This window comes from Nicotiana sylvestris, chromosome 8 (genome assembly GCF_000393655.2).
Source record: "Nicotiana sylvestris chromosome 8, ASM39365v2, whole genome shotgun sequence".
NCBI lineage: Eukaryota > Viridiplantae > Streptophyta > Magnoliopsida > Solanales > Solanaceae > Nicotiana > Nicotiana sylvestris.
Window position 1 is genome coordinate 207,208,398 of NC_091064.1, and position 11,993 is coordinate 207,220,390.

General features: G+C 37.5%; 2 protein-coding genes across 2 annotated transcripts; both read left to right on the forward strand.

Moving 5' to 3' along the window:
• Window positions 1–346: 346 nt before the first annotated feature.
• On the forward strand, window positions 347–3,101 carry LOC104214867 (flavonoid 3'-monooxygenase CYP75B137-like). The gene is made up of 2 exons (XM_009764589.2): window positions 347–1,462; window positions 2,303–3,101. The coding sequence occupies exons 1-2, from the start codon at window positions 485–487 to the stop codon at window positions 2,921–2,923; spliced, it is 1,599 nt and encodes a 532-aa protein (XP_009762891.1). The 5' UTR covers window positions 347–484; the 3' UTR covers window positions 2,924–3,101.
• Window positions 3,102–3,801: 700 nt separating this feature from the next.
• On the forward strand, window positions 3,802–11,633 carry LOC104214868 (flavonoid 3'-monooxygenase CYP75B137-like). The gene is made up of 2 exons (XM_009764591.2): window positions 3,802–4,925; window positions 10,847–11,633. Exons 1-2 carry the CDS (start codon window positions 3,948–3,950, stop codon window positions 11,465–11,467), a joined length of 1,599 nt encoding a protein of 532 aa, XP_009762893.1. The 5' UTR covers window positions 3,802–3,947; the 3' UTR covers window positions 11,468–11,633.
• Window positions 11,634–11,993: the final 360 nt, after the last annotated feature.

Consider the following 11,993-nt stretch of genomic DNA (forward strand, 5'->3'; position numbering starts at 1 on the left):
TTTTTCCCGAACAAGAAAAAAGAAGGGAACAATGGTTTCCACTTTGAAAGAAGAAATAACTAAGAGCTCGTTTGGTACGATGGATAAGGGATAATTAATCCCGAAATTAAACTTGAGATCAGTTTATTCTATATTTGGTTGGTGAAAAATTACAGTATAACTAATTCCGGGATAATTGGGGGTGGAATAACTAATCCCGGAATAATTAATTCCGGAATAATTTCCTTCCAACCAAACGACCCCTAAGGGACCAACAATATTATTTTATTGTTTTTTCCTTAGAGATAACAGTATGGGAGGGGCAGTAATGTATATATTCAATGTTCATTTTCATCTTTAAAAATCTGCCTAATTTGTTTTTAGTCTTGATCCAAAATATCACATTCCTTTAGGAAATACCATTTTCTTTTAAGTGGCGTAAAAGCATTGAACTTCCCATCACATTGGTTCTGCCATTTTTCATTTTCCCTCTTAACTCAAAATAATGTCTCTCAAATTTCTCAAACCTCTGTTTGATTCTTTCCCATGGCATTTACAGGAACAAAATATTGAGCAAAATGGTGTATTTTTCTCCTATTTTCTTGGAATTATAGCTTTACTATGGTTTGTTTGGATTGTCATCAATAAGTCAAAGAAGGAACAACCCCCATTACCACCAGGGCCTAAAGCTTTGCCTTTAGTAGGTAATCTCCATTCTCTTGATCCTGAACTCCACACATATTTTGCTTCTCTTTCCCAAATTTATGGCCCCATTTGTAGACTATGGCTTGGTAAAAAAGTTGGGATTATTATTACTTCTCCTGCTTTAGCTCGGGAGATTCTTAAGGATCAAGATACAATTTTTGCTAATAGAGATGTGCCTGCTGCTGGTAGAGAAGCTACATATGGTGGTAAAGACATAGTTTGGACTCCTTATGGACCAAAATGGCGTATGTTGAGAAAAGTTTGTGTTCGTGATATGCTTAGTGGTTCTATTTTAGATTCTGTTTATGAACTAAGAAGAAAAGAGCTTAGAAAGACAATTAATTACCTCTATAATCAGAAGTGTGTAGCAGTGAATATTGGTGAACAGATGTTTTTGACTGTGCTTAATGTGATTACAAGTATGTTATGGGGTGGTACAGTAAAGGGAGAGGAAAGATCTAGTCTTGGTGCAGAGTTTAGGCTTGTTGTGACTGAGATGACTGAGTTGTTAGGTACTCCGAATGTGTCCGATTTTTATCCGGGCTTGGCTAGGTTTGATTTGCAAGGTGTAACAAAGAAGATGAAGGTGTTGGCAAAGAGATTTGATAGGATATTTGAGACTATGATTGATCAAAGGCAGAAAATGGATAGAAATGGCGGGATCGGAAGTGGTGCTGGCCAAGAAAGCAAGGATTTTTTGCAAGTTTTGCTCAAGTTGAAAGATGAAGCAGATGCCAAAATGCCTCTTACCATGACTGAACTCAAAGCCTTACTCATGGTATGTTTTTGTCATTTGTGCATATTCTACTAGAGTATATAGGAAAAGTATGTCAGTTTCATTAGACCTGATTAGAGAAAACAGAAAAAAGTCTATTACTTTCATTAGATGTGATGTTGGTTGTTTCCTTCTAAATGTGATTTTACAAATGAACCAAAAAGAAATCTTGTACTGCATTATATTGAGTAGCCAAGATTGCATTTGTCTTCAACCGTTCTTACCTTATCTCTATGGATGAATAATTGGTACTGATTAAGAAAGATACTCTTTCAGTTATAATAATAAAAGGATCAAAATCAAATGAAAGAGAAAGTGGGATTGTAAATTTATAGAAGAATTATTGTGGCATATGAGAAACAAACTTAAGAAGAATCAAATTCACAAATTCATGTCCTGAACTGTTGGTTGCATACTTACATTTTTCTACTATAGGAATATTCACTTTCAATAGATGGGGTGCTGGTTTCCAAGTTTGCATTTGCTTTTAAACTGTCTATCCTTACCTATTATGGTTGAGAAATTGGATTGTACAGATGTTAGTCATAATAAGTGGATCAAATGCTAATAAAAGTGAAAGATGGTTTGTAAATTTATTGAAGAATTATTGTGGCATATAAGAAACAAATACAAGAAGAATCATTTATTCATGTCCAGAACTATTGGTTGCTACCTAGTTATTAGAGTACAGTAAGAAAAGAGTCGGAAATATTAGTATCAGACAACATATAAAGACTTAACTGTGTATTAAGACAGTGAACCTTGAACTGAATTCCAACATGTAGTTCTACGGAATGTTCCTTTTGTTGTACATGATAATAACTTTACAAATACCATGAACAGGATATGGTTGTTGGTGGAACTGAGACAACCTCCAACACGGTTGAGTTTGCCATGGCTGAAATTATGAACAAACCAGAGGTACTGAGGAAATTACAACAGGAACTAGAGACAGTTGTGGGCAAAGATAACATAGTGGAAGAGTCCCATATTCAGCATTTACCATATCTCTATGCAGTTATGAAAGAAGCCTTGCGCATGCATCCAGCTCTCCCACTGTTGGTGCCTCATTGTCCTAGTGAGACAGTCACTGTCGGAGGATATACTGTTCCTAAAGGAGCTCGTGTTTTCATAAATGTTTGGGCAATACAGAGAGATCCCTTCCTCTGGGAAAATCCAACTGAGTTCCTTCCGGAGAGATTTTTGGACAATAATTGGGACTATAGTGGAAATGATTTCAACTATTTTCCATTTGGTTCTGGCAGGAGAATTTGTGCGGGGATAGCCATGGCGGAGAGAATGTTCATGTATTCACTGGCCTCACTCATTCATTCTTTCGACTGGAAGTTGCCTGAAGGAGAGAAATTAGACCTTGAAGAGAAGTTTGGGATTGTTTTTAAGAAGAAAATACCTCTGGTTGCTATACCTACTCCAAGATTGTCCTATCCAACACTCTATGAGTAAGATAAAAGATGCATCTCTACGTTGGCAATGGTCTTATGAACAACTCAAAGTTCTAATGTTCCATGTGAAACTAGTTCCATGACTCCTTTAGTATTATATACTAAATTGAATTTGAGATATCAATATATGTATCATTTTATTTGGAGTACGTAAATGATTTCATACCGTTCCTTGTTTAGTTTGTGTTCATATAAAGAGTATATGGTTGGCATCTCCCTGATAGATATGTAAATATCCCTTGAACACATTGTGAGATATATTGAAAACAAATCTTTATCCAATTTAACATCAAACACATACTATATTATACAATGCATATGTAGATTTTAATGCGCTAAACCAAATGTCCAATCACAAATACAAATATTATAATAATTATGTTGCTTCATAATGAATCCTTATATTAAGTCGTGTACAAGTTATCTTATCTAACCATGATCATAAACTCTGATATTTATGCAAACTCAAAATGTTGTGCACTCTTTTAAGAGGTTGATTAATATGCTGAATTAGTATTTGAATTAAAATGGAAAAAACTTACTGCTGTTAGTAGCTCTAAAAATAAGGGCAGATTGGATTTTTCCAAGGAGATGTGAGATAAACTCCAGATTAGAGTGATCTGCCCCTCAATCAACTGAAAATAAGCATGGCATGCTTCTTTAGAGAAACTGCATATTCAATGCATAGATGACAATTTTTTTCTTCTTTTTGCCCAAACAATTAAAAAAAAAAAAAAGAAGAAGGAAAGAAGTGGTCCCAATTTAGAAACAAGAAACAATTTGGGACCAATAGTACATTGTTGTTTTTTCCTTTGAAGTAACAGTATGAGTGTGGAGGTATCTATATTCATTTTCATCTTATGGGACTGTCAAACTTCTAATTTGTCTTGATCCAAAATATCTAAGTCTTCAGAATTCCATTTTCTTTAAGTGGAGTTAAAGCATTGAGCTTTCAATCACATTGGTTCTTCCATTTTTCTACACCACTGCTCTTTCTAATCTCATTTCCCTCTAAGGCTCAAATAATGTCTCTCAAGTTCTTCAAACCTCTATTTGATTCTTGGCCGTGGCATTTGGATGGAGCCAATATTGAGCAAAATGGTATCTTTTTGTCCAATATTCTTGGATTTGTAGCTTTACTATGGTTTGTTTGGATTTTCATCGATAAGTCAAAGAAGGGACAACCCCCATTGCCACCAGGGCCTAAAGCTTTGCCTTTAGTAGGTAATCTCCTCTCTCTTGATCCTGAACTCCACACCTATTTTGCATCTCTTTCCCAAGCGTATGGCCCTATTTGTAGACTCTGGCTTGGTAAAAAAGTTGGGATTATTATTACTTCTCCTGCTTTAGCTCGTGAGGTGCTTAAGGAACAAGATATTATTTTTGCTAACAGAGATGTGCCTGCTGCTGCTAGAGAATTTTCATATGGTGGTAAGGACATAGTTTGGACTCCTTATGGACCAAAATGGCGCATGTTGAGGAAGGTTTCTGTTCGTGAAATGCTTAATGGTTCTACTTTAGACTACGTTTATGCACTAAGGCGACGGGAGCTTAGACAGACGGTTAATTACTTATATAATCAGGCGGGTTCACCGGTGAGTATCGGTGAGCAGATGTTCTTGAATGTTCTTAATGTGATCACGAGCATGTTATGGGGTGACACAGTGAAGGGTGAGGAAAGAGCTAGTCTTGGTGCAGAGTTTAGGCTTGTTGTGACTAGTATAACTGAGCTGCTAGGTACTCCGGATGTTTCGGATTTTTATCCGGGCTTGGCCAGGTTTGATTTGCAAGGTGTAACAAAGAAGATGAAGGTGTTGGCAAAGCGGTTTGACAAGATATTTGAGACCATTATTGATCAAAGACGGAAAACGGATAGAGATGGTGGGATGAGAAGTGGTGTTGGCCAAGAAAGCAAGGATTTTTTGCAGGTTTTGCTGAAGTTGAAAGATGATGCCGATGCTAAAATACCTCTGACCATGTCTGAACTCAAAGCCTTGCTCATGGTATGCATAGTCATTTGTGCATTCCACTACATGAAAAGTCACTTTATCAGATCTGATGTTGGTTGTTTCCTTCTAAATGAGTTTCCAAATCATAGTCATTACTGTTGCGGAAGCCAAATGTATATAGTGTGAATAAGTCACAACTACTATACCAAAAATTATGACAGCCACCAAATAATAAATAAGACAATAAAACAATAATAAAGGGAACACCAGAATTTACGAGGTTCGGCTAATTTTGCCTACTCCTCGGACACAACCAATATTTTATTTCACTCCAAAAATACAAGTGAAATAATACTAAAGAGAGAAGATACAAATGCCTTAAACAGATGAGAAGGCAAATGAGAGGTGTGTTTCAATCCTAAACATTAGGCCTTCTTTTATAGGGGAAAAATCCCCCCCAAACTTAACTCCCAACCAATGTGGGACTTTGGCATTTTGCCAAACTTCAACAAATCTCCACCTTGGCAAAATTCCACATTTTCAATTCTCTCTCAATAACAAATTTTGGTTGTGTCTTCATCTTCAATCTTCAGTGTTCAACAATGTTGATCAAATCCAAACAATGTTGAAACTTGACCGCAGTCACCACCTTTGTCAGCATATCAGCAGGATTCTCTGTAGTATGAATTTTCTTCACCGTGACTCCACCTTCTTCTATGATTTCTCGTACGAAATGATACCGAACATCAATGTGCTTCGTCCTTGCATGATAAACTTGGTTCTTCGCTAATTGAATAGCACTTTGACTATCACAAAAAATTGTGATACCTTTTTGTTCAACACCAAGCTCCTTTAGCAATCCTTGAAGCCAAATTGCCTCTTTCACAGCATCTGTAATAGCCATGTACTCTGCCTCTGTTGTAGACAAAGCAACTGTTGACTGCAAAGTAGACTTCCAACTAACTGGTGCCTTTGCAAAAGTAAACACATAACCAGTAGTTGATCTTCGTTTGTCCATATCACCCGCAAAATCTGAGTCACAATATCCAACTACAGACTGATTGTCTTCCTGCTCAAAAACTAACCCGACATCTACAGTATTATGAATATACCGTAGAATCCACTTCACAGCTTGCCAATGCTCCTTCCCTGGATTGTGCATATATCTGCTAATAACTCCAACAGCTTGTGAAATGTCAGGCCTTGTGCAAACCATTGCATACATCAAGCTACCAACAACATTTGCGTATGGTACCTTTGACATATACTCTCGTTCAGCTTCATCCATTGGCGACATAGTAGTACTTAGCTTAAAATGGGAAGCAAGTGGAGTACTAACTGGCTTAGTCTTGTCATCTATGCCAAAACGTTGAAGTACTCTCTTCAAATATTCCTTTTGAGATAAACAGAGTTTCTTTGAACGTCTATCTCTAATTATCTCCATGCCAAGAATTTTCTTTGCCTCACCCAAATCCTTCATCTCGAACTCCTTCTTCAGTTGAATCTTCAACTTATCAATTTCTTCCAAATTCTTGGAAGCTATCAACATATCATCAACATATAGGAGAAGATATACAAAGGAACCATCTTTAAGCTTGTGCAAATACACACAATGATCGTATTTGCTTCTCTTGTACCCTTGCCGCAACATAAACTCGTCAAATCGCTTGTACCATTGTCTAGAAGATTGTTTCAATCCGTACAACGATTTTTCAAGTTTGCACACCATATTTTCTTTTCCAGCAACTTTGAATCCTTCTGGCTGAGTCATGTAGATTTCCTCCTCCAAGTTTCCATGTAAAAACGCAGTTTTTACATCCATCTGAACTAGTTCCAAATCCAATTGTGCTACCAAAGCCAACATAATTCTAATGGAGGAATGTTTTACAACTGGAGAAAACACTTCATTGTAATCAATTCCCTCCTTTTGAGCATATCCTTTGGCCACCAATCTTGCTTTGTAGCGAACATCTACTTGGTTAGGAAATCCTTCCTTCTTTGCAAATACCCATTTGCACCCAATTGCTTTCTTTCCCTTCGGGAGATTGGCCAATCTCCATGTATGATTCTGATGAAGGGACTGTATTTCATCATTCATGGCAATCCTCCACTTATCTTCTTCTGAACTTTGGACAGCGTCTTTATAAGTAGTAGGAACATCATCAGCTACAATTGAGGTTGCACAAGCAACCGTCTCTATGAGACGAACAGGTTTCGTTATTGTTCTTTTTGGCCTGCTGGTTGCTATTGATTCAAGTTGTTGTTGAGATTCCTGAGTTGGAATCTCCTCTACTGGCTCTCCTTCCAGAGGGTAATCTTCATTTGTTTCCTCCTCTGCTTCTTGTGTAGGAAAAATAAATTTTCCCTCAAACTCCACCTGCTTAGAAGCACCTTCATTTTGTTTGGTATCTTCTGTTACCTTATTTACCATAGCAAATTCATCAAAGGTAACATCTCTGCTGAATATTACTTTCTTTGTCATAGGGCACCATAAGCGATATCCTTTGACTCCAGAAGTAATTCCCATAAAAATAGCCTTCTTTGCCCTTGGATCCAATTTTGACTCCGTCACATGATAATATGCAGTTGAGCCAAACACGTGCAAAGAGTTATAATCTACAGCAGGTTTTCCGTACCATTTTTCAAATGGTGTTTTGCCATCAATAGCAGCAGATGGTAGACGATTAATGAGGTGACATGCATATGTAATTGCCTCAGCCCAAAATTCTTTGCCCAAGCCAGCATTGGACAACATACACCGTACCTTCTCCAGCAAGGTCCGGTTCATACGTTCTGCCACTCCATTTTGTTGTGGTGTATGTCTAACAGTGAAGTGTCGGACGATGCCATCATTTTCACAGACCTTATTGAAATGATCATTTTTGTATTCACCTCCATTGTCTGTGCGAATACACTTGATCCTCCTGCCTGTTTGATTCTCCACCATCGTCTTCCATTTGAGAAAAATTCCCAGCACTTCATCTTTGTTTTTCATTGTATACACCCACACTCTTCGAGAAAAATCATCAACAAAGGTTACAAAATAGTGCTTCCCACCCAATGAAGGTGTTTTGGAAGGACCCCAAACATCAGAGTGTACATAATCCAAAATGCCTTTAGTATTATGGATCGCTGTACCAAATTTAACCCTTGTCTGTTTCCCTTTGACACAATGCTCACAAAACTCCAAGTTGCAAGCCTTTACTCCTTTTAACAATCCTTGATCTGATAGAGTTTTCAAGGATTTTCCTCCAGCATGTCCCAAGCGCATGTGCCATAGCTTGGTTGCTTCTGCCTCTTTGTCGTCACTGGATGTTACTGTCGCTGTCCCAATAACTGTACTGCCACGATAGCGGTACATATTATTATTCTTCCGATTAGCCTTCATTACCACTAGTGCACCGGAGCATACTCTCATCACTCCATTTTCTGCAATGATTTTGAACCCTTTTGATTCTAGGGCTCCCACAGAGATGAGATTCTTCTTCAAATCCGGTACATATCGAACATCTATCAATGTTCTGATCATTCCATCATGGTTCCTTAATCGTATTGAACCAATGCCATATGAGGTAAGAGGGCTGTTATCCGCTGTGTGGATGACTCCATATTCTCCTTCTTGAAATTCCATGAACCAGTCCCTGTTGGGACACATATGATAGCTACAAGCCGAGTCCATCAACCATATGTCTGATGATGTTGATGACTCTGTTGTAACTAATGAGAAGTCTGAATCATCACAATCAGCTACATTTGAATCCATAATAGCCTTTCCATTGTTATGTTTGGCCTTATTCTTCAACTTCGGACAGTCTTTCTTCCAGTGCCCTTTTTCTCGACAAAAGGCACATTCATCTTTACTGGGTCTGGATCTTGACTTGGATCTTCCCTTCTTTGTCCTCGTTTGATTTTGAGGACGACCCCTCACAAACAGTGCTTCTCCTTCTCCGCCCTTCTGTTTTTCTCGCTTTCTTTGTTCATAGCTGTACAAAGCTGAACAAACTTCTCTGAGAGAAATTTCGTCATTTCCATGGAGTAGAGTAGTTTCAAGGTGCTCGTACTCATCAGGAAGTGACGCCAACAACATTAAGGCCAAGTCACCATCATCATAAGTTGTATCCATATTTTGCAAATCTGTGACCAACTTATTGAAACTGGTGATATGTTCATTCATCGTGGTACCAGGAACATAGGTGAAGTGAAACAGTCTCTTCTTCATGTACAATTTATTTTGACTGTTTTTCTTCAAAAATTTATCCTCCAGTGCTTTCCATAATTTACTTGCAGAAGTTTCCTTTGTGTATGGATATTTCTGCTCTCTAGCAAGGTAGGATCGAATGGTACCGCAAGCAACACGGTTGATAATTCTCCAATCTTCTTCTCCAATAACATCTGGTTTCTTTTCTTCAATGGCCAGATCTAGCCCTTGTTGAAAAAGGACATCTAGAACCTCGCCTTGCCACATCCCAAAATGTCCGGACCCGTCAAAAATTTCTACCGCAAATTTCGCATTTGACACAATTCTTGTCATAAGCGAAGATGCCAATGATGACGTATTGTTGACACTTGATGTAGATTCTTCTTGTTTATTGTCCCCCATATTTGACACAAATATTATTTAATAGCTGACGACACAAATCAAGATTATTTCCTTTCTGATGTAGAAGATCAGACTAAGCTGCAACTACAGAGCATACTCAGACAGAACCTTGACTCAGTTACCAAGATAAATCTTTTCTGATGTGGAAGATCAGACTATGCTGCAACCACAGAGCATACTTAGACAGTACCTTGGCTCTGATACCAATTGTTGCGGAAGCCAAATGTATATAGTGTGAATAAGTCACAACTACTATACCAAAAATTATGACAGCCACCAAATAATAAATAAGACAATAAAACAATAATAAAGGGAACACCAGAATTTACGAGGTTCGGCTAATTTTGCCTACTCCTCGGACACAACCAATATTTTATTTCACTCCAAAAATACAAGTGAAATAATACTAAAGAGAGAAGATACAAATGCCTTAAACAGATGAGAAGGCAAATGAGAGGTGTGTTTCAATCCTAAACATTAGGCCTTCTTTTATAGGGGAAAAATCCCCCCAAACTTAACTCCCAACCAATGTGGGACTTTGGCATTTTGCCAAACTTCAACAATTACTGCATCATTACCGAGTAGTCAATATTGCATTTGCCTTCAACAGTTCATACCTTATCTATGTGAATGAATAATTGGCTTACACTGATCATGATGGCAGACCTTTTTTTTATAATAAAAAGATCGAATCAAAGGAAAGAATGGGATTTTAAATTTATAGAAATTTTTTTTGGTGTATGGGAAATAAATTTAAGTCTTTTTTGAAACTGTTGTGATTATGATTTCCTTGAGCCGAGGGTCAATCGGAAACAACCTCTCTACCTTCACAAGGTAGGGGTAAGGTCTGCGTACACTATCCTCCCCAGACCCCGCTTATGGAATTACACTGGGTATGTTGTTGTTGTTGCTGTTTGAGAAATAAATTTAAGAAAATCAGATTCATAAACTCATGTCCTGAACTTTGGTTGCATTCTTCTACTATCGTAAACTTTACTTTAAATGGATGTGGTGCTGATTTCTAAGTTTGCATTTGCGTGTAAACAGTCGATCTTTATTTATTATGGATGAATAATTGGCTTAGTGCGATATTTTAGTCATAAAAGAGGATCAAATGCTAACAAAAATGGAAGATGCGATTGCAAATTTATCAAAGAACTGTTGTGGCATATAAGAAATAAATACAAGAATCAGACTCAAAAAATTCATGTCCTGAACTGGTGGTTGCTACCTAGTTATTGGAGTACACATCAGACAACATGTAAAGAGTTAACTGTGAATTCAGAGTAAACCTTGAACTGAACTCCAATATACAGCTACAAAATTCTTAAATTTTGTTGTACATGATAATAACTTTTACAAATACCATGAACAGGATATGGTTGTTGGTGGAACTGACACAACCTCCAACACGGTTGAGTTTGCCATGGCTGAAATTATGAACAATCAAAAGGTCCTGAGGAAACTACAACAGGAACTGGAGACAGTTGTGGGAAAAGATAACATAGTGGAAGAGTCTCATATTCAGCACTTACCATATCTCTATGCAGTTATGAAAGAAGTCTTGCGCATACATCCAGTACTCCCACTATTGGTGCCACATTGTCCTAGTGAGACAGTCACTGTGGGAGGATACACCGTTCCTAAAGGATCTCGTGTTTTCATAAATGTATGGGCTATACAGAGAGATCCCTCTATATGGGAAAATCCGACTGAGTTCTATCCGGAAAGATTTTTGGACAATAAATTGGATTATAGTGGAAACGATTTCAACTTTATTCCATTTAGTTCTGGAAGAAGAATGTGTGCGGGAATAGCCATGGCAGAGAGGATGTTCATGTATTCACTGGCTTCACTTATTCACTCTTTCGACTGGAAGTTGCCCGAAGGAGAGATAGTAGACCTTACGGAGAAGTTTGGTATTGTTTTGAAGAAGAAAATTCCTCTGGTGGCTATACCTACTCCAAGATTATCCAGTCCAACACTCTATGAGTAAGATAAAATATGTTGCTTTATCCTGGCAATAATCTTATGAACAACTCAAAGCGTAGACACGAAAAATCAGAATGTTCAACTGTTCCATCTGAAATGGCTAATGGCCGTGAGTCCTTAACTATTGTATACTGTACCAAGTTTGAAATAATAATACGTGTGTTACTTCATCAGAGCACTTAAAAATAACAAAGTGTGCCCTTCATATTAATACTTCTTTAGTTAGTTTTCCTATGAAGGGAGAGATGATTGGCATCTCCCTCATAGATATGTGAGCAGCCTTCTACCACTGCATGGATATTATAGAAAATAAATCTTTTTCCAATTTTAAATCAAACACATTTTACATTAAACAATGTATATATTGATTTTAATGCAATGAACCAAATAGCCAATAACAATTACAGAGTTATTGTTAAGTTTGGCAGAAATCTTTTGTCCCACATCGGTGGGAAAAGAATGGTTGGGGGATTTTCCCCTATAAAAGAAGGCTTAATGTTTAGGATTTAAACACACCTCTCATTTGCCTT

Bases quoted from the DNA above. Each gene is read 5' to 3' on its own strand.
- LOC104214867 (XM_009764589.2), top strand. From the start codon at position 485: ATGTCTCTCAAATTTCTCAAACCTCTGTTTGATTCTTTCCCATGGCAT. The intron at 1,463-2,302 runs GTATGTTTTTGT...TACCATGAACAG, and splicing joins AACTCAAAGCCTTACTCATG to GATATGGTTGTTGGTGGAAC.
- LOC104214868 (XM_009764591.2), top strand. From the start codon at position 3,948: ATGTCTCTCAAGTTCTTCAAACCTCTATTTGATTCTTGGCCGTGGCAT. The intron at 4,926-10,846 runs GTATGCATAGTC...TACCATGAACAG, and splicing joins AACTCAAAGCCTTGCTCATG to GATATGGTTGTTGGTGGAAC.